This window comes from Merops nubicus, unplaced genomic scaffold, assembly GCF_000691845.1.
Source record: "Merops nubicus isolate BGI_N331 unplaced genomic scaffold, ASM69184v1 scaffold3586, whole genome shotgun sequence".
In the NCBI taxonomy this organism is placed as follows: domain Eukaryota; kingdom Metazoa; phylum Chordata; class Aves; order Coraciiformes; family Meropidae; genus Merops; species Merops nubicus.
In genome coordinates this window covers 23,866-42,466 of record NW_008612757.1, presented here as the reverse complement: position 1 = coordinate 42,466, position 18,601 = coordinate 23,866, and the positions used below count along the sequence as shown (strand labels likewise).

Sequence of the window (18,601 nt, the reverse complement as noted above, 5' to 3'; positions counted from 1 at the left end):
TAGATCAGCACAAGCCCTAGCCTGGCACAGCTGGAGCTCTTCATGGCCATTCCCTCCAGATGTGCTTCCACTGGAGCGTGGGCCATGCCCCTCCATGGGCAGAGCTGCTCTCCCAGCAGGTCCCGGGCTGGGCAGCAGAGCCCTCTTGTGGGGACAGGGATCCTGGCCTGGATCACTGCTGGGCTTCCCCGGGTGCTGTGGTGCAGGTGACAAACACATCTGCAAGGGGGCAGATGAAGAGCAGACGTTAGGAAGAAGTTCTTCCCTGGGAGGGTGGTGAGACACTGCAACAGGTTGTGCAGAGAAGCTGTGGATGCTCCATCCCTGGAGGTGCTGAAGGCCAGGCTGGATGGGGCTTGGAGCAGCCTGGCCTGGTGGGAGGTGTCCCTGCCCATGCTTAGGGGACTGGAAGGAACTAGATGATCTTGAGGGTCCTTTCAAACCCAAACCATTCTATGATTCTGTGATCATTCTGTCTGGCAGCTGCCTCCAATACATGACTGCATGAGTTAAGAGTGCATTTTCTTTCACACTTCTGGGCCTGAAGACAAAGCTATAGGTCACAACACCTGGTTGGTAGCTGCCTGTGGTTCAGTGCTACCTGTATATGGGCAAAGGTGAGCAACTCCATGGTGTAGGGAAGGTAAAGCAGTTCACACAGGGCTTGAGCCTAGGAGTAGAGATATTTGGCTGATTAATACCATATGGATCTACCAGTGGAGCAATTATTTGAGCTCTCCCTCATTTGCTGCAGGCAAAATACACCAGAATAGCTCAAATCACTAGTTTAACACAAAGCAGTTGAGGAAGTCAGCTGAAGGGTGCTCATACAAACTGCTTGTCTGATTGAGGTGAGTGCCTGGGGTCAGCAATGTCTTTAAGTGCATGTTTGTGAATCAAGATCTCCAGGATCCCCACTTCATGCTGTATGTGCTAGGGAGGGGGCAAGGACCAGCTGTTGTTAGATTCATGGGATCTCTTGGGGATGCAGAAGTTGAGGAACCCCACTTTGTGGACTCAGGGACTGGTGCAAAACAGGTGGTGGTATAATCCATTTATTGTTCTTGTCACTGGGTGTGAATCCCATATCTGGCATTTGGGATCTCATTTAGGTGTAATTCAAGATGTAAGTCAAGCAATTAAAAAAAAGTAATTCTTTTGTGTGTAGTAATCTGAAAAAATGGTAACAAAGGTTAAAATACCCATGTCACGAAAAACAGTCTAAAGTGAACATCTCTGAATGTTTCAGTTGGTCATTTCGTTTTGACACAGAAGGTATTGTCAGCTATGGCAGTGTAGACTTGAGTGCCCTGGCAGAATTCCAGCTATATCAAAATAAATGCAATTGTTGAAAATGTTAAGCTTGGTTCTTAAAAAAAACCACAACCAAACAACCCCCGAACCCCTCAACCGTGGCAGCTTTACCTGACCAAAGTGAGAGCAGCAGTGCTGTTACCAGCTAAGCTTCAGGACCTCTTTGTGTGACAGTCACCATATTTGGCTGAGCCTTCTGAGAAAACCCTACGACTTCCACAGCAGAAAGACATTTGTTGCTTCATTTTAAATTTAAGAGAGTAGCTGGTGACTGCAGTGACTTGTGGTGTCTGTGGATCTGCACAAGGAGGGATCCATGACGTGCACAGTGGTCTGCACGTGCCTTCCATTACAGGAGCCACATTGATTTTAGGGGGTTGGAAGGCAAGGTGCCTGTGGAATTGTAACCATCAAAAATGTTCAGTGTAGCCCACATCACATCTGAGTTGTGTGAAGGCATAGTCCATCCTCAGGTCTTGACACGGTTCATTTTACCAAGTATTCCTTGTTTGTTAAACCAGCTGCTTAATCCAGCCTTGAATTTTAATATTTAAGATGCACTAGAAAGATTACGAATGTGAAAAATATTACCTGCCCTGTGTTTCCCCAATTTCCAAAAGTTTTGTAGCAATTCCTGGGCATTTTTTTCCTTAGATCACTCCCCTTGTTCTTAGTGATCAAGAGCAGGCTGTACGTGTCCTCCCCCTGCTGATGTACCATACCTGGGACTTGATGGTGCAGCTACTCAAAGGTGTGCCACAGACAACCCCGTGGCAGCAGGACAGACACAGGAAGACTTGAATTATTTTCAGGATGTGATCATTTTCCTGCTTAGGTTTTGATGGATTTTAAAGCAAATGTTTTGCTCATTTTTATGTGCAAAAAAAAGTTTTTAATTGCTACTTTTAAACCAATTTCCTTTGGGAAGGTCATTCCTTTTGAAGCCCCACACTTGCAGAACCTCACCAAACACAAAGCAGGGAGGGAACAGAGATTTTAATGCTTGCTATCCTTGTCCACCTGACATGCACCTTGTTTCTTAGATCAGAAAGATGGCTCACTACTCTACCAGATAGTTTCAGTAAATCATTTACATTTTGCTTTGGAAGCCTGGTTTTAGAGGAAAATCAGGTTTGTAAACAACTACAGGACAAAAGTTGTAAATAAAAATTGAAAAAGCTGTTAACAGGGATAAAAAAAAAGCTTGATTTTCATGGTAATAGAGTGATTTTTAGGAATTGGCCACTGCATTTATTCATAGCAACCAGCAGCAATCTTATTCAGAACACACTCCTAAGAGAGAGGCTTCCTTATTCCAGCAGAAGGCTTTTCTTGCCCTCTTTCCTCCCCAGGACACCAGGCTTGGCAGCCTGAGCTGACAGGCACGCTCTCTGTTCTGCTTTTGCAGGAGGCTGTGAGGGCTGCTGAAGATGTCCGATAGCCTGGATATTGAAGAGAAACCTCCAGCCCCACCTCTGAGAATGAACAGCAACAACCGCGACTCTTCAGCGCTCAACCACGGCTCCAAACCGCTCCCCATGGCCCCCGAGGAGAAGAACAAGAAGGCCAGGCTCCGCTCCATCTTCCCAGGAGGAGGGGACAAAAGTAAAGTATCAGCAGGGCAGACACCTCTGCTTGCTTTCTGTTGGTTGGTGGTGCCCGGGTTTGCTTTCTGCCACTGTTCTCTTCCTGTGTCAGTTGCAGAACGTGGCAAAGCCCTTCCAGAGCCTCTGTTCCAAGTCCTCTACTGAGGTGTTTCGAAGGAGGAGGAGGTGTTCAGGCAGTTCCTGTCTTGTCTTTGAAAAGCCAGTAAAACATGCACACATTGTGCAGCTTGCCTTTTAAAAATAACTGGCTCGTTAAGCTGGGGAACCCTTTCCTTTGGATTTTGCTTTTCTTGTGCAGTAAACACAAAGATGAAGTTGTGTACCTTTGAAAATACGTTTGCTGAAGTGAGCAGACAGTGGGCCTGACACTTTTCAGGGTTGTTTTTTTAATGGACTTACATTCCAGGAATAGGGTGAAGGCTCTTCCTGCTCGTTGCTTTTGCAGTGAGAGTGGACACAGAATGTCTTGGTTAGAAACCTGCTAGGTGTGGTTGCAGCAACAGAGTCTTTCAAACATGCAGGAAACAGCGTTTCAGTTGATTCTTTGAAATGCATGTGCAGAAAGGAGCATGTTCTGAAGTAGTGTATTTATAGAATTAAGGGAAGGGGTCTTGTCTTCTCTTTTTGTGATGCCATGGGAACTGATAGGCTGCACCCATAAGTGCTGAGGGAGCTGGCTGATGTCACTGCAAGGCCACTCTTGATTATCTTTGAAGGATTGTGGGGACTGAGGGGTGTTCCTGATGACTGCAAAAAAGCAAATGTCACTTCTGTGACAGGAGGATCTGGGGAACTACAGCCCAGTCAGTCCCACCTTGTTCCCTGGGAAGCTAATGGAGCAAGTCCTCATAGAACCAGAGAGTAGTTTGGGTTGGAAGGGATGTTTAAAGGTCATCAGGTCCAACCCCCTGCAGGGAGCAGGGACATCTGCAGCTAGAGCAGGGTGCTCAGAGCCCTGGCCAACCTCACCTGGGATGGTTCCAGGGATGGGACAGAGACCACCTCTCTGGGCAGCCTGGGCCAGGGGCTCACCACCCTCAGTGTAAAAGGTTTCTTCCTTCTCTCCAGTCTAAATCTCCCTCTTTTAGTTTAAAACCATCCCCCCTTGTCCTGTGGCAACAGGCCCTGCTAAACAGACTGTCCCCAGCTTTCTTACAGTCCCCCTTTAAGCCCTGAAAGGCTGCAGTAAAGTCTCCCCAGAGCCTTCTCCTCTCCCCTTGGAGCTCCAGCTCCCCTCTGCTGCTCGGCTGCCCTGTTTGGGAGTCTCTTCCACAGGTCATGTGGAGCAGCTGGAGGTAGTCTGGCATTCACAACCCCTCACAAGCAGCTAGAAGGCACAGTTTCAGCCCCGTTCCTCCCCTCAGTCGGGGGCAGTCCTGGTGGCTCCTCTCTTGTCAACTCTGTGACTGGATGGGCCCATTCCTCAGGCAGATGTGGCCTGTTCACTCTGCAGAGTGCTTCCCTAAAATGTCCCCTTCTGGGAAGAAGATTAATTTTCAAGTGGTTCTTTTTAAAGGCCAAAATTAAAATTCCTCCCAGCTTGTTTAATTCCTGGAAGGACACGGGTCACTTCTTCCCCTGCCTGCCAGCAGGATGGTATCAGCCCTCTCTGAGGGAACATGTCTTGGGTGGGGAGTGCTGTGTGAAATGCATGTGGAAATGGGGAGACCCAGAGCCAGCCCCTCCTGGAAATGATCAGGGACATTAAGAATGCAGTTCACTGCCCAGCAGAGCAGTCTTAGAAAACATACAAGTATCAGGGTTTTAAATGTGACTGTGAGGGAAAACAAGGTAAGATTTATAGCTTAATTTTGTTTGGTGAAGTAATAAATAGAGGAAGTTTAGCCTGGCTGGCCAAAGCCCCTTGAGGTGGTTTCATCTCAGGATTGGTTTGTGGATCAGGGTGTCAGCTGGCCTGTGTGTGCTTTACAGACTCAGTGACACATTTTTGAGAGTTCTGCCTATAAAACAGGAGGTGATCAATGTTGCTGGTCTCATCTAGTGCAGTGCTTTGCAGCATGACAACTTGATGTTAACAGCCCACCACTGGTACTAGTCAGCAGTGGTTTACTACTTCTGAACACCATGGCTGGGTGCTTCTGCCTGAGCCTGCAGGAACTTTTGCAGAACCCAGCATAGTCGGGGTTGGAAGGGACCTCTGGAGATCACCCAATCCCCCTGCCAAAACAGGGTCCCCCAGGATCACATCCAGGTGGGTTTGGAATCTCTCCAGAAGAGACTCCACAACGTCTCTGGGCAGCCTGTGCCAGGCTTAGGCATCCTCACAGGAAACAATTTTTTCCTCAAGTTCAGGTGGAACCTCCTGGGCACTTTTGTGTTTAAAAGCTTGTTTTGGCAAGCCCCTGGTGGCTCAGTAGGGCCCCTCTGTGCTTCTACAGTTGAAACAAGTCACTTGGGCATTAGTGTCCTGCTCCTTCCCATAGCACCTGACCTTACGTTCCTTGGTGTGGCTTCTCTTGCCCATCTCTGGGGTAGGTTACCCCATTTTCTGGAGGCAGCAAGCCAAAGCAGACAATGGAAATATGTTCCCAGTCTCACATGGGCAGTCTGTGTGGAACAAGGAACTGACCCTGTGCTGAAGTTGTGCCTTCCTTCCTCAGAGGTGGTGGTGGTGATGGGAGCCACAGCGTCAGCTCTTCTTGTCAGCAGAGCTCTGTTACCTCAGGGAGAAAGGAGAGCAGAAAGAAATGACATGTGTTCTTTCATTAAAGCACCTGTAATTGCTGTGTTATGAAATAAATGAGTGCTGTGTGGGAACTGGTGGCTCCATGAAGGCACTGTAGAGCATTCAGCCCAAAGAAATCAGGTGGGGGCAGGCCCACCACGGCTCAGATGCCCCTTTCAGCTGAAGAGGTAACTCCATGTTAAGAATACTGGATGAAAAATATAATTTCCATCAAAGCTGCTTCAGACTTAGCTGTGGAGGGGAGCAGAGCCTGACCTTTAGTCACCTGGTTGCCTCCTGTACAGAAAAACAAGAAGGAAGCAGAAAAACCCACTGGGGTTAAGATTAATGGAGGAGAAAGAAAAGGACAAGGCTGCTGGGGCAGGACAGGAGGAGAGAGCACGAAGGAGGGTTGTAGGACAGCGTGAGTGCCAGTGGAAGAGAGGGGATGGAGGACAGAACAGAAGGAGATGAAGAGGAGGCCAGTGAACAGGAGTGTAAATGTGAAGTCAAACCCTTCCTTTCTGGCTGGAGAAAAGCTGCCACTTAGCAGAGTCATTTTTCTGCCAAACGACTGTTCTTTTAACATAATGATGATAGTGATGATACAGACTGTGGAAGACAGAAAACTCTTTCCTTGCTCTCTTTTAATCTGCAGTAGTTGCTGGGGTGGTGTGGGTGGCCCTCGTGGCTATCTACTGTGCAGCAGAGTATATTGTGAGGGGCATTTATAGGAGAACCAAATAGGGATGGCCAGTCTAAGCCCCTTGAATCCCATGAGCCATCACTTCCAAGAAATCAGGCCTTTTCATATCGTTTTGCCAGCTTACATAAAACAGAAGTGGTTTGAATTGCAGGGCACAGACAGAAGTGCCAAAGGTTGGAGACTGGGGAGGGGTGAGGGCGTTGCAAGGAGATGTTTATTTCTGCATTTAATTTATAGTTTTTCAGCATTTGGACTGTAGGTGTTGTATCCAGAGCTGCTGAAGCAGCTGAGCCAGATCCTGGGGAATGAGCTGGAACACTTGGCCCTGGGCAGAGGGGCACAGAATGGACAAATGTAGCTGTTAATGGAATGTTTTCTGTAATGCTGTATTTCGCCTCTAGATTTGACTGGTGCTTTGAGCTGAATTTGATGATCCTTTAAATCTAATTTTCACTGCATTTGCTTGCAAACGATGAGGTAGGAGAAGCCAGTTTTATTATCTACAGCAAGAAGTTATACATGCTGAATGGACATGGCATCTTGTAACTGGCAACATCCATCCTGAAAATTAAATATCATCATCATCTTAGAGATAAAAGAAGGAGAAAAGGCTTTGCATTTGTATTTGATATATTGCTGCTATCTTTACTGAATGCTAAATGAAAATAATTCATCAATTAACATTGTGTAGGGGTGTGCAGTACAGACAAAAGGTGACAGGTAATTATTTAGTGAGGATAAATGCAACAATGCAGAGACAGGGTTAGAAGCATCCAAAATACTCTAGACTGTAATTATGAAGAGGGGCCTTGTGGAGCTACTGTCTGTGAGCAGATACAGCCCAAGGCTGGGAGGGCTGTGGGTGCTTAAGGAGCTCAGCCTTTGGATGAGACCCCCCCAGGTAAACTCCTGAAGCTGGCAAACAATACTGAAACACTGGAGGAAATGTTCATTGGAAGTCCATGAGCATAGTAGTGCTTTATGTTACAAGACTGATGTTCCAGAAAATAGATTTCACAAAACTCCCTCCTGGTTGATATGGGTAGAAGGGGACACTTGGTTTTGGGCTAAGACACAGAGGAAATTGTCTCTTCCAGCTGTTTCTGTTGTGCCTAGCATGGCTGTCCCTGGTGCTGTGCTGAGGCAATGTGGAAGGCAAAGACAGGGACCTGAACAACTGCTCCTTTCTCTCCTGCTGATGGCTAACCCTGGCACATGGCTTCTTTTTCATATTATCATTAGTAAGTGGTGATAAATGGCCTTTAGAGATACTGATATAGAATCTCATTGTGGTAGGCATAGCATAAACCTCTCCTGTATCTCTGGGTTTCTCACAACTGTTAGTATGAAGTCCTGTGAAGAGTCTAGAGCACAAGTCTGGTGAGGAGCAGCTGAGGGACCTGAGGGTGTTGAGCCTGGAGCAAAGAAGGCTCAGGGAAGACCTTCTGGCTCTCAACAAGTCCCTGAAAGGAGGTGGTAGCCAGGTGGAGGTTGGTCTCTTCTCCCATGGAACAAGAAATAAGACAAGAGAAAATGGCTTCAAGTTGCACCAGGGGAGGTTTAGGTTGGACATGAGGAACATTTTCTTCCTCCAAAGAGTTATCAAGTCCTGGAACAGGCTGCCCAGGGCAGTGGTGGAGTCACCATTGCTGGAGGGATTTAAAAGCTGGGTAGATATGGTGCTGAGGGACACGGGTCAGTGGGGACCTGGCAGTGCTGGGGGAATGGTTAGACTTGATGATCTTAAAGGTCTTTTCCAACCAGAACACCTCTATGATTCCATATCAGATCAGATCTGCAGGGAGAACCTGCTCAGGACCAGACACATTAAACTGTGAAGGAAGGCAGCAGAGGAGAGGTGGGATCCTGGGGTTCAGAGCCCTTTCTTTAAAGACGTGAGATGATGTGACTCCTTGTATTCTACATAAGCACTTCTATGTGTGTCTTGTTTCCTGAGTTTCTGTTAACTCTGGAATACTGCAAGTGGGCACTGTAATCTTTGTTCTGTTCCAATCATTAGCATGTAATTTTTCCACTGAGATGACAAATTTATTTGGTAGAATGGCAGTTCTCCTTTTGGGTGTTACAGATGCACCACTGGCACTAGAGAAGATCCTACAGGTAGCTCTGTACTGTATTATTCAGCCATGTGGTAGTTAGTCTTTGAGCACACTGGTTCTACAGGGAAGCCAAATATTTCAGTACCTGCCAGCAGGATAGATGTTTGAACCTGGGTTTATGCTGTGTTTAGCTGGGTGTTTGGGAGGTGTCCAGAACTGGCATTGTTGTTACCATTTTTCAGAGAAATCTCTGTTGAACATGGATTCTTGATGCATCAGAGTGAAGGCAGCTTCTCTCAGCCTTTACTGTACTCATTCTTTATCAGGCTCAGTAAAATGGCCCACTTCAGTGGGCTGGAGTGAGATTTGTCAGTGGTAAAAGGCACAGGAGATGGGTGACCACAAAGCATGTTACTTTTGGAAGGTCTTAAAAGAGGAGGGAGATGAGAAACATACACAGATTGACTGATTTCCAAGTCTTATCTCCTTCAATAAGATGTTCCACACTTTGTAAATACTGGTGGAGTGATTTAAAACCAAGGAATTCCTGGAAACTAAAAAAAGCCTGGGGTTTATAGTTTTATGTCTTAGGTAATTGAGAGCTCAAATGAACCTTTTCCAGTGGCATTTTGGGATCTTGTTACTGTGCAGATTCTCTGGTTTTGAAGCTGCTGCTTCAGCCTTGTACTCAGAGAGGAGGCAGGAGCAGGATCTTCATCTTCTCCTGAGCTCCCTGCTTTCACAGAACTTGTAGGAACCTGATTACCTTAATCTCTCCTCTCTGATTTGGCTGTTTCACAACAGGTTCAGAGCATATTGGAGAAAGACACACATGGCTCTCCTGGGTGCTTTACTTCTGTAGGAACCCAGAGAGCAAAGTCAAACAGGAGTTAGTTGCTAGGTATGAAAACTTGATGGAAAAAAGGACTGGTAATAGAAATCATACTGGTTAGAGATAGCCAAAGAAGGCTACTTCATGAACAGCTTGCTCTGGCAGCTGTGCCACTGACTGGAAGAACAAACTGAAGTAACACCTTCTAGACCTTCCCAAACAGGGCTTGACAGGCTGGTGTTGTATTCAGCTGGGACTATTTATCAGGTGAAATGGATGTTAATTTTTTTGTTTTCCACTTTTAAAATACTATTTTGAGCACAACTGATTTTGAAAATTTTTGGATGACAAGCTGTGCAGAAAATAAGTGCCTGTTAACGTTTTGCCTCTAGCCAACAAGAAGAAAGAGAAAGAACGTCCTGAGATCTCTCTTCCTTCAGACTTTGAACATACCATTCATGTGGGATTTGATGCCGTCACTGGAGAATTCACAGTAAGTAACCACTGCATTGTGTGCTTACCAGAGCTTCTACTTTCTTGGTGGTAAATAACCTGTTGCCAGAAACATCAGATGACAGCAGCCAGGCTGTGAAGAAAGAGACTTTTATTTGTCGTGCTTAGGATTTGGAGTGTTTTACTTCTGATTCAGGTTGCTTTTTTTTTCCACCAAGGTTTGTCAGCAGAATGTCTGTAGAAAATGAAAACTAGGAAGGCTGTAGGTGTATGTTTTATCAGTCCCACAAGCTGCTACAGGGGTTGGTTAGTCAGTGTCTTTGGAAAAACCATATACCCCCACACGTGCATAGTGTATGTCTTGTAGACAGTCAGCCCCAGTGCAAGTCCAGCTGCTCTGCAGAGAGCCTTTGGAGACACCCAGAAAGCAGCAGCATTGTGGAACTCCATTCATTTTAGTTTAATGTCCTTCAGAAAATGTCTATAGACTCAGTGACCAGACACCTTTCGAGTCTTTCTGTGTTAATAAAATAGCAGCCAGCTTTTCCTACTTCTATCATGACAAAGTGTATGAAGTGTTGGGAGAAATGAGCCTGATGGAAGCTCCTTGAAGTGTGCAGGGGGCTTCAAAGCATTTTCTCTCAGACTACTGGTTAGGTGCTGAAACCATTAACCCTTAAAGCTACGATGGCAGTAAGCTTACCTTTGGTGGAGCTGTGGAGGCCAGAAGAAGCATTAGCCATCTCCCCACCATCAGTAGTGCCCTGTGAGCTCAGGGGTCACACTGTGTCCTCACCATGTGTCAGATTGTGAAGTGTCTAAGAGCTGTCTGGCTGCATACACCAAACAGGATGGGACAAATCATTTGCCTGCACAAAGGATGGTTGACTTGCAGAATTTGAGCCCTAAATGTGTTTTTTTTTTTCCCCATTCTTTTTTACATTCATTGCTACTTTTGTTGCTCCAGAAGCTTTTAGAAAGCTGGAAGCTTTCTGTGTGTTACATTAGCAGTAGCAATAGTACTAACAAAAATAACAATAGAAGGGAAAAAGGCATTTAATGACAGCATGTCTTCAAAGGCATAGTGAAATTGAATTATCCTTTGTAATTAGGGAATACAGCTACATTTAAAATATGTGGACTAGTTAATTAGCCTTTTTAAAATAGATGTCACTTACAAAATCTTACTTCAAAATTTATTCTGTGCCAAACCCCAGGGCTTGATTAAATGCTCATTTAAAAAGCTGAGATGTGGTCACTTGTGATCAGAAACTTAGCATAAGGCTTCTAAAATTGTGTTTTCCTTCTGTCCATCCTGGTTCTCTCTTTTTTTTTCCTGTCTGTCTCTCCCTGTAGCCACTTTATTGTTCAGTTAATCTTCAGTGCCATTCTCTTTATCCTGGTATCATATTAAATATTCTGTTACCTTTTGCTTTTGTTTTCTCCTTTTTGCATTTGCATCCCTTCTTTCTCTCTGTCTTTTCTTCCTCCTTTCCTCGTTTCACTGCTCTCCCCACTGAACGTCCAACTGTTCTTATTCCATATTTGTTCTTCTTTCCAGTGTTCTGTCCTTATTTCTACGCTGCGCTTCAAAATTTCTCCTTCTGGCTTTATGCAGAATGATGGGTCACAGTCATTCCCCTGACAGACTGACTGGTGGTGAGGGTCCCAGTTAGTTTCACAGCCCTGAAAGCTGGAACAGAAAGGGAGGACCTTGAGGTTAGCACAGTTCAGTTCTAAGCACAAGCACTCTCTAGCAGTACTTCAGAGATCATGATTTGGACCAATTTGGATGCTATTATTATCATCTGGTGTATCAAAACAGTTTCTAGCATCAGAGATGTTTGATTTTAAATGTTTTTTTTGTGTTAGCTGCCACCAGCACAAGTCTTGGCCTTTTGTAGAGCAAAGTGATTGTTCATGGCTAAGCATGTCCAGCTCTGTTGCTCCAGAACAATTTCTTTTTAGTATCATTTTCCTTTTCAAAACAGTGGACATTAGATGGCTGCTGTTCCACAGTTACACAGTATTTCTACAGTAAGCATGGAAGTGCAGCCCCACAGTTTGAGAAGGCTCTAACCAATTCCAACCAAACCAAAGGGACAGCTGACTTCCCCTGTGCCAATTGCCAGCACAGGACTTACCACTGCAGTCTTTAGTGGAGTAAAATGTCAGTCAAAGCAAGGGGATTTTTGCACCATTAGGAAGTAGCTGTTGGCTCCCAGTTAATCCCAGATGCAATCATTACGTTACACATTACAGTGGGCATGTTTGATTTGTCCCAACCTGGATACCACCAGTGTATCAGCTGGCTAGTCCTGTGGTAAGTATGTCCTGCGGAAGGAACTGCCACCAGCCATCTCATGTGAAAATACTCCCACTGTCTAGTGATCACACTGCCTGTCTCTTTCAAAAGTTTGGAAGTGCCATGGGAATGTCCAGTAGATGAGCAACTAGACGGGGATTTTTTTCAGTTTGGAGTTATTACAGTTGTCATGCCAACAGTGTCTGCTCTGCTGGTTTTGTGCAATGCATTGGGCCATTTTCTGACACCAAACAGTCAACCCCTGGCTGTGTTCCTCACCCCACTGCTGATACCTGCATCTCAGAGCAAAGTTGCATGGACGCCTGAGCTTCAGCTGTCAGTCTCGAGCACCAGGCTGTGTTGTTGCTCATGAACATATGTTTTATCTCCATTTCACTGTGCTTGGAGCAACCACATTTGCTAAGAAGTTGGGCTTTTAAAGCTCAAAGTAAAATGGGTTGGAAACTGTTGGGTGGGAGCATGCTGCTGCTAGAGCTCTACTGATTTATTTTGAAGAAACAGTTGCACTTTCTGAGTGGAGGAAGGAGTGTGGTTTGCAGGGCCTTGGGGGGTGTGTTCTGTAAGGCACGGGTTTTTCAAACAGTTTCCTGATCCCCAGTCTAGAATAAAATGTGGTCACCCACCAAACTTTTAAAGTTTCAAGCTTATGACTTTACAAGTGGGAGAAGGTTGTGGCTATAGATATTGCATGTTGCTGAGCCAATCAGGCATTTCTTTAGAGTTGTCCTGACCTTTGGTCTGACACAGATAGATTGTTTGCATTATGCCAATGCACAACCTCCCAGTGTGAAACCTGAGTGTGACCAGCTGCTTTCTCCACTGCACTTTGTTCACTCATGCACTGGCCAATTGTGATCTTGGGGCTGGAGAAAAAAAAAAAAACAACCATGTAGAACCATTCAAAAATGCTAACCTGGCTTTCAAAACCAGACATACAGCAAGAGCCCAGATCTTTCACTGTTATTTTTATTTTTTTAACTAAAAAAAAGACATCACAGGCAGTTTTTTCCAGTCAGTTGTTGTTAATTCTCAGTAATGTATTTTTATGAGGGAGAGAAAAACTGGTTTAAAAAAGAGAGGAGGGGAAATGATGCTTCCAAACTTTGGAACAGTTGTGATTTTTCTGTTTTCCTAAGCCTGCCTTCCTGTAGCCTGTCCACCACCTAACCTCTCTGGTATCTACCTCAAAAATCCCATTTTAGATGGGATGTCCCTGTTCTGGCCCATTGGTTTCCTCCTACCACCTTCTGAGTTGTCCCACATTCTGTTTTAACTTTCTTTTCTTTCTTTATTTACGTCCATTACAGCCAGATCTCTATGGCTCACAGATGTGCCCAGGGAAGCTCCCAGAGGTGCGTCACAGGCCCAAAAGAATCTTGCATCAAAATGCTTCTTTGAGATGTCATAGCACTGCAGCAGCAGGTCAATGTGTGTGCAGTAGATTTGTTTCTTGGCTTATCCCACTTTTTTTCATTAATCCTAAACTTTGGAGGCCCATGTCACACATTGTTTTGTGGAGAACTTCTTAGGAAGAAGCTATGTTAAAGTGTTGACCAAGATTGGGGTGGCACCAAGGAGAAGTTTAAAGGTACTTCAGGTGTAGTTTTGGATTTGGTAAGCCCAAAAATTCGCTGGTAGATGTTGGCTATGCAGTAAATGGGGAAAATGACAGGCTTTCAAATTTAGGAAATTATACTGGATATTTAAAGCACTTTTTCATCATTTCAATGCAGAGCTGTGGCTTTCCGCCACTGGATCAATTTTCAAGTGCCACCCTCACTCGTAAGATGTCTGAGAATTCATGCAAGGATTTGGCACTCTCAGCCTGTTTTCTGAGTCCCTGGTTTCTGTATATTTACAGTAGAGAACCTACAGGAGCTCGAGAAAAGAGACATCCTTAGCAGCAGGGTACAACTCAGTGTTATGATTGTACGAATTGAAATGCAGATTCTGAGCCCTGCAGAGTTCCCTGGTATGCTGGAAATTAATTGTAAGCAGAGTGAGGTTTACCTTTGAATCAGCCAGCAGTGATCATTCCAGCAAAATGTTTGTGTTATTAAGCATTAAAAATCCAGTGTAAAGCTCCTAAAACACACTGTGTTGTCCACGAATATAGAATAGTTTTGTTATGTGTGCACTGAATCACCAGGAAAACAAGCTAAGCCTTAAGTCATTATTCCATGGAAGAGCAGAGTTGATTTAAAGATGAGTTTCATGCACTTTTTTTCCTATCACAGTCATAACTTTCTTTTCTTTTTAAAGTTGGATCCTGGTTTTAGCTCTGTATTTTGATAGAGAAGAGAATGATTGTATCTAATGTATAAGCTACTAATTTTAATTGTAAAGTGTCAATCAAAATTTCTGAAAGTAATCTTACAGGTAGCATGGGATCTTGGTAAAGATCTGTGAAGCTGTGGCTGTTAAGGATTCTAAATCTGCATTTTTTCCACTTGACATCTACAGGGCATTCCAGAGCAGTGGGCCAGGCTACTACAGACCTCCAACATTACAAAACTGGAGCAGAAGAAGAACCCACAAGCTGTTCTAGATGTTCTCAAATTTTATGATTCCAAAGAAACAGTTAACAACCAGAAATATATGAGCTTTACATCAGGAGGTAAGTTGACATCTGAGTGCAAATAGCAGGCCCCAGAATGAGTCAGACCAACATCCAGCATTCAAGTGGTCAAGAAGCAACTTTTAAAAAATTCCATTTTGTGGACTACTTTTGAAATTAATTATATTTCTCCTTTTTTTCCCCTAAATGCCACTGAAACTGTGACTTTTCTTTATCACTTTAGAAGGAAGTAAGATATTAGATGGAACAGTGTTGTGGTGTAAGCCCACCCAGCCAGCAATTAAACACCACACAGCACCTTACACCTCCCTGGTGGGATGGGGAGAAGAAAACAAACAGCTTGAGGCTTGAGACAAGGTGTCAAGGGTGAGGGCTGGGCTGGCTACTAGACAAATGGCAGATGCTCTCTAACCCCCCTCCCTTCACAAAAAAAGAAAGGGGATGAGTAAAATCACAGAATTGGTTCTGTTCAGACTCTGCTTGGGGAAAAAACATCAATTTAATTTAAACAACAAAACCACCACCAATTTACCAATCAAATCAGAGCAGGGTAATGAGAAACACAGCCAGATCTTAAAAACACCTTCCCCCAAGCCCTCCCTCCCAGGCTGAGCTCCAAGCCCAGTTTCCTTGACCTCCTCCCCTCAGCAGCCCAGGGGGATGGGGAATGGGGGTTTCTGTCAGTTCTTCACATCTTGTCTGCTGCTCCTTCCTCCTCACACTGTTCCCTTGATGCAGTGTGGGCTCCTTCCCTCAGGAGACAGTCCTCCATGAACCTCTGCAATGTGAGTCCTTCCCACGGGCTGTAGTTCTTCATGAGCTGCTCCAGCCTGGGTCCCTTTTGTGGGGTGCAGTCCTCTCAGTGACAGGCTGCTCCAGGGTGGGCTTCCCTCAGAGTCATGACCTTTGAGCATCCACCTGCTCTGGCTGGGGTCCTCCATGGGCTGCAGGTGATGTCTGTTCCACTGTGCACCTCCATGGGCTGCTGGGGGCCAGCCTGCCTCACCGTGGTCTTCACCACGGGCTACAAAGGAATCTCTGCTCCAGTGCCTGGAGCACATCTTCCTCCTTCTTCTTCATCACTGACCTTGGTGTCTGCAGAGTTGTTCCTCTCACATCCCCCTCCTCTGCAAGCCCTTGCCCAACAGAGGTTTTTTCCCCTCTTCCACCATTGCTGACTGGCTTGGCCTTGGCCAGAGGTGGGTCAGACTTGGAGCCAGGGGACCTTCCAGAAGCTTTTTACAGGGGCCACCCCTGTAGCCCTTTCCCACTACCAAAACCACACCACACACAAACCCAACACAAACAATCCTGATCATTGTTAGTCAGCAGCACGAGTGGCCAAAGGCCATGTTTGCTTTTATCTCCTTACACTTTTGTGCATTTTATGAGTTACTCTTGGATCCTTTGAGCAACGGGCTACGGACTACAAGGATTTTTTGTGACACTTTGTGATAGAGGAGGATTTTCCAGGATGTTTTTGCTTTAGCTGTAGAGGAGATTAGGCTGCTGTGCATAAATTCACAGCTAAACCTAGAACGGCTGCTACTGTGATGTGCAAGGCTTGTCAGCATGGAGGATGAGGAGGGAGGTAAGGACAGCATCAGTGTCCAGAGCAGTCTCCAGCAGTGTTTGGAGCAGTCTCCACAGCATGCTCATCCCTGAAAGATCCTCCTGATTTAGGCATTTTTCCCTTGGTTGTGAACAGTGCAAAACTGCAGCGTTTGCATTGCAAAAAACGAGAGCACAAATCTGTGCTGCAGTTTGCTTTCTTCTTTCTTTGGCCCATTCTTTGTTTTCTTTGCTAGACAAACTTGGGCAGGTTACAGATCTAGCAAGTAAGCAGAGGTTTTTATTAGGTGCAGCATATCTGGCTTTTGTGCCAATGTGTTCTTCTGCTATTCCTTAATAACTGAGTTGATTCTTAAACAAAAATACAATTAAGATACCTTTAGTTTGGTAAAGCTCACATCAACAGCCTCAGCTGATAGGGGGGTGTCTCCACCCAAGAGGGCTCAGACAGCGTTTGTAATTGAACCTGCAGTGGCTCAGTTCCCTGCACAGGATAGTCTGTGGCAGGGGGGGTCTGTAATTGTCTCAGTTTGCTGGCTCAGCCAACACAGCTTCCAAAATGCAGCCTGGGAGAGCTTCTCAGAAGTCCTTCTAAAAACTGCATAGGTATCTCCAGAATTTACTGACGTTTCTTTTGAGGGAAAGCATCTCTTTTTCTACATTCTGTAATTAAAAGATTTGACTGTTGCACTTGACACTTAATGTTTGCTAAAATAGCAATTACCCCTGTGATGAAATGCAAAACTGCAAACAGCTCCTGAAGTCAGGAGCTCTTACTGTGCTGTGTCAGAACAGAACTGCCACGGCTAAGGGGGATTTGGAGGAAGCTATTCTGGGGAAATATCTTCATCAATCTGAAGAGAATCAATGCATGCATTTTATGTAAAGAAAAAAAAGAAAAAAAAGCTACTTTAGTTCTTGGGCAGAACAGAAACATTGACTGTTAAAGAACAGTTTGCATTTTCTTGACCAAGTTTCTATTTATCTTATTTACTGGCAAAACAGGGCAAAACTAAAAACAAGAAACTGTAGAAAAAGAATAACATGAATTGTCCTGTTATCTTGCTTGTTATGGAAACGAACTGTTGTGATTTGTCGGGATGTTGTGAAAGAAAAGTGCTGTGTGGGTTTCCTTGTTCTGTGGGTTCCCCACGAGGGGCAGTTTCCTACCAGCACCTGGTTCACTTTCCCTTGCACATTGCAGATAAAAGCGCCCATGGATACATAGAAGCCCATCCTTCGGTGAGTCTGAAAGGAACCTTTTACTTTTCTAGCATTTAAGAACTGTGGAGCAAGCTGTGAGCTTTGCCTTTTGTGACACAGCACCAGCCTTGTACACTGAAAGTGCCTTTTAGTGTCTTTGCAGGAGCAGAAGAGGGATCACTGGCTGTTTCCTGATTCTCTGGTTAAGGACTTTTAAGCAGATGAAAGGCAGAGGATTGCTTGCTGTGCCTGGCTGTGCTGGGATATATAATCACAACAATACCCAGTGCTGTCTAATTAGCCCATTTTAATTTAGTTTTCACAACTTTGAATCCATTTCTATTAAATTTTATGATTTATCCTTAGTGCAGCTGGATATGTAGCTGAATATAAATAAGATAATTGATATGTAACTCACTGGAACCATTGAAAGAAAGTTTTAAATAATCATCCACTCTAATTAATACTGGATTGCCCCAGCAATCCCAGAGATGTAGTCATGATATTCACATTAATATTGACCAGATTTATTAGTGTTAATGTTAGTGCATTAAATAGCAAATGACTGAATGGGGATTTGGCTTTTATTTTCAAGTGTGTTAAGAAACTTAATTTTAGGTTTGTGATTACACAGCAGAGAGTGTGAGTAATAAAATTAAAATCATCTTTGAATATTCACACTTCAGATTTTCAGATGATGCCACTTCCACTGTCTTTAATAAAACACACTTTTAAATGAAAGTTTGGGGTTCACCAGAGCACAGGCAGCCTCCCCAATAGTTTTTTGAGTGGGTATGGACACTGGCAGATGCTGTGGTATTTTGTTCTAGCAGACACAGGCAGTAGTGAAGCAGTCAAGATGTCAGCTTTCCAAAGTGAGTGACTTGGAGGATGTTGTTGAATGTTCTAGCAGAGGGAAAACAGCTCTCTGACAGGACCAAGCAGTCACTGGAATTACTTTAATTTCATTTCACTCCTTAATGGAAGTCTGGCATTAAGCAATATGACATTGGGTAGGTTCTAGCTGCACAATTTAGTACTGTCAGACCAAGCATGGAGCCCAGTGGAAAGAAGAGTTGTAGGAATTTGACATAACAGAAGTGTGATTATTTCCTTCTTTATTTTTCCCTCAGTCGTCTTCTATCCCCATGTCAGCAAAGTACTAATGATGCTTAGAAAGCTCCACACTGGTCTAATGTATGACATCCACCTTACCATTAGGGCACCCCTTGCTTGGCAGAGTTAACCCTTCAACTGGTGCTTA

The 18,601-nt window shown here is 44.7% G+C and overlaps 1 protein-coding gene across 5 annotated transcripts in view; it reads left to right on the top strand.

Annotated features, from left to right (window-relative positions):
* The first annotated feature begins 2,744 nt into the window (after positions 1-2,744).
* The window catches only part of PAK3 (p21 protein (Cdc42/Rac)-activated kinase 3), a 38,914-nt gene continuing 23,057 nt past the window's right edge, over positions 2,745-18,601 (top strand). Inside the window, exons 1-5 of one of the 5 annotated variants that reach the window (XM_008941628.1) lie at positions 2,745-2,919; positions 9,598-9,698; positions 13,292-13,336; positions 14,448-14,601; positions 17,339-17,376. In XM_008941628.1, the coding sequence (XP_008939876.1) occupies positions 2,745-2,919; positions 9,598-9,698; positions 13,292-13,336; positions 14,448-14,601; positions 17,339-17,376 (513 nt within the window). Of the gene's footprint in view, positions 2,925-9,597; positions 9,712-11,659; positions 11,677-13,291; positions 13,337-14,447; positions 14,620-17,338; positions 17,377-18,601 lie in introns of all 5 variants that reach the window. The other 4 variants (XM_008941629.1, XM_008941631.1, XM_008941630.1 and 1 more) reach the window with 4 other exon arrangements.